Source organism: Aptenodytes forsteri, unplaced genomic scaffold (assembly GCF_000699145.1).
Source record: "Aptenodytes forsteri isolate BGI_AS27 unplaced genomic scaffold, ASM69914v1 Scaffold388, whole genome shotgun sequence".
Taxonomy (NCBI): Eukaryota; Metazoa; Chordata; class Aves; order Sphenisciformes; family Spheniscidae; genus Aptenodytes; species Aptenodytes forsteri.
Genome location: NW_008795433.1, coordinates 68,125 through 69,698, shown reverse-complemented (window position 1 = coordinate 69,698; position 1,574 = coordinate 68,125). Strand labels below are relative to the sequence as shown.

The 1,574-nt window shown below is 40.4% G+C and overlaps 1 protein-coding gene across 1 annotated transcript in view; it reads right to left on the bottom strand.

The window, feature by feature from the left end:
- Positions 1 to 89: 89 nt before the first annotated feature.
- AK6 (adenylate kinase 6) overlaps positions 90 to 1,574 on the bottom strand; it is a 2,580-nt gene continuing 1,095 nt past the window's right edge. Inside the window, exons 2-5 of the mRNA XM_009281015.1 lie at positions 1,160 to 1,300; positions 760 to 818; positions 528 to 673; positions 90 to 380 (exon numbers count right to left, since the gene is read on the bottom strand). Coding sequence (XP_009279290.1) covers positions 191 to 380; positions 528 to 673; positions 760 to 818; positions 1,160 to 1,300 — 536 coding nt within the window. The 3' untranslated portion in view covers positions 90 to 190. The remainder of the gene's footprint in view (positions 381 to 527; positions 674 to 759; positions 819 to 1,159; positions 1,301 to 1,574) is intronic.

Genomic DNA, 1,574 nt, shown 5'->3' with positions numbered 1-1,574 from the left:
TTTGCCTTTCCCAGCGTGCTTCAGAGGCTGTTCCAAAGCCTTACGACCCGGCTATTCTGAACCTTCTTCTAGTCCCCAATCACATCAAATGACAATAAAATTAATTTTAATTTATCATACAGGAATTATTAATGTCATTTATTAAACCCTCCCACGAAGCGGTCCAGCAGAGTTACTTTTTCACCAAATGTCAATTGTTGTCCTTCATCCATTGCTCAATCCATTGCATAATCTGATCCAAATTTCTCTCTAGGTCTTCGGGAGTGTTGCTGGGTAACTGGTGTACAATTTCCTCTCTGTATGACAACACAGCTTCCTCATAAAGTGTCTGAAAAATTTCACACTGGATGTTGTCTTGCAGCTTTTTCCCTTTGTAGCCCCTAGAAAACAAGAACAATACCGAGAGACAGTCTTAGATTTGCAGAGAACTAAAGTGTTCTACAGAGAATCAGTGATTTATACCCTAGAAAAACCCCCAATGAAGTCACATGACAGTACTTTACTCCTGATTTACTCCACTGACATACCTGCTTTCAAGTCTGTCATACAGAAATGAATTTTCCGTACGAAGTACAAATACTATATGAAACCACCGTTCGGGGAAAAAATCACAGCCGTGGTAGTCGACAATAACTCCACCCTCACTCATTTTATCTTCTAGTTCATCAATTACCTACAAAAGAGACGAAGATAGGCAAGTTCATCTGAAATCACGGAAAGTGCAAATACAAAAATGCTCGGTTTTGAAGTTGGACCTACCCTGTCTTCATCCAAAATCGGGCAATCATATTCCTCATCGAAACCTTCATACAGTTCTCCTGCAGCAAAAATAATTTGTGGAAGTTTGTGAAGTAACAGCAGTCATTAAGATTATTTATATTGTTACGTTTATTTCAGGAGGATGCAAACAAAAGACAGTGTTCAGAGCAAGGAACACTTTGTTTACAAAACCATACAAGGATAAGTTTGTTATTTATTACAAAGTATGCTACTGTTACACAAATGCTTTTTTAACTCATACCACCAAAAATATTTCTGTTGAAAGCAAATTCATTGCCTTTTCATATAATATATAATAGATGCACTACAAGCGCATAGCTATACAAAGCAAAAAAAAATCCAAAGTACTTTGATGGACTACTTCGTTAATACGGCCTACCTTCTTTTGCCATGTCACCCACATTAATGTAGGTCATCCCGGCTCTTGACGCAAGTTCTTTTCCGAGCGTGGTCTTCCCAACGCCCGGAGTACCTGAAGACAAAACCCCATATAAACCGGTAAGAGAACAGTACGCGAGTCCTCTTCAAATAACCTTCTAAGGGGTCAGAAAGGAAGCGTTTGTCAGTCAATGCTGGCAAGTTCGTGTAAGAAGGGGGCAAGAAGCTGCATGAGAAGGAAAGACACGTACAAGCAATGCCTAGAGCATACCCCCCCCCCCCAAAAAAAAAAAACAACTCTCACTTTGTGCGGAAGTGCTACTCTAACCGGGATGACGGAAAAGTAAACCTTGCTTCATTTAAAAGCCCTAACTAATGCGGAGAACCCCCAAGTTTTCAAGCGGGGCAGCCCGGCA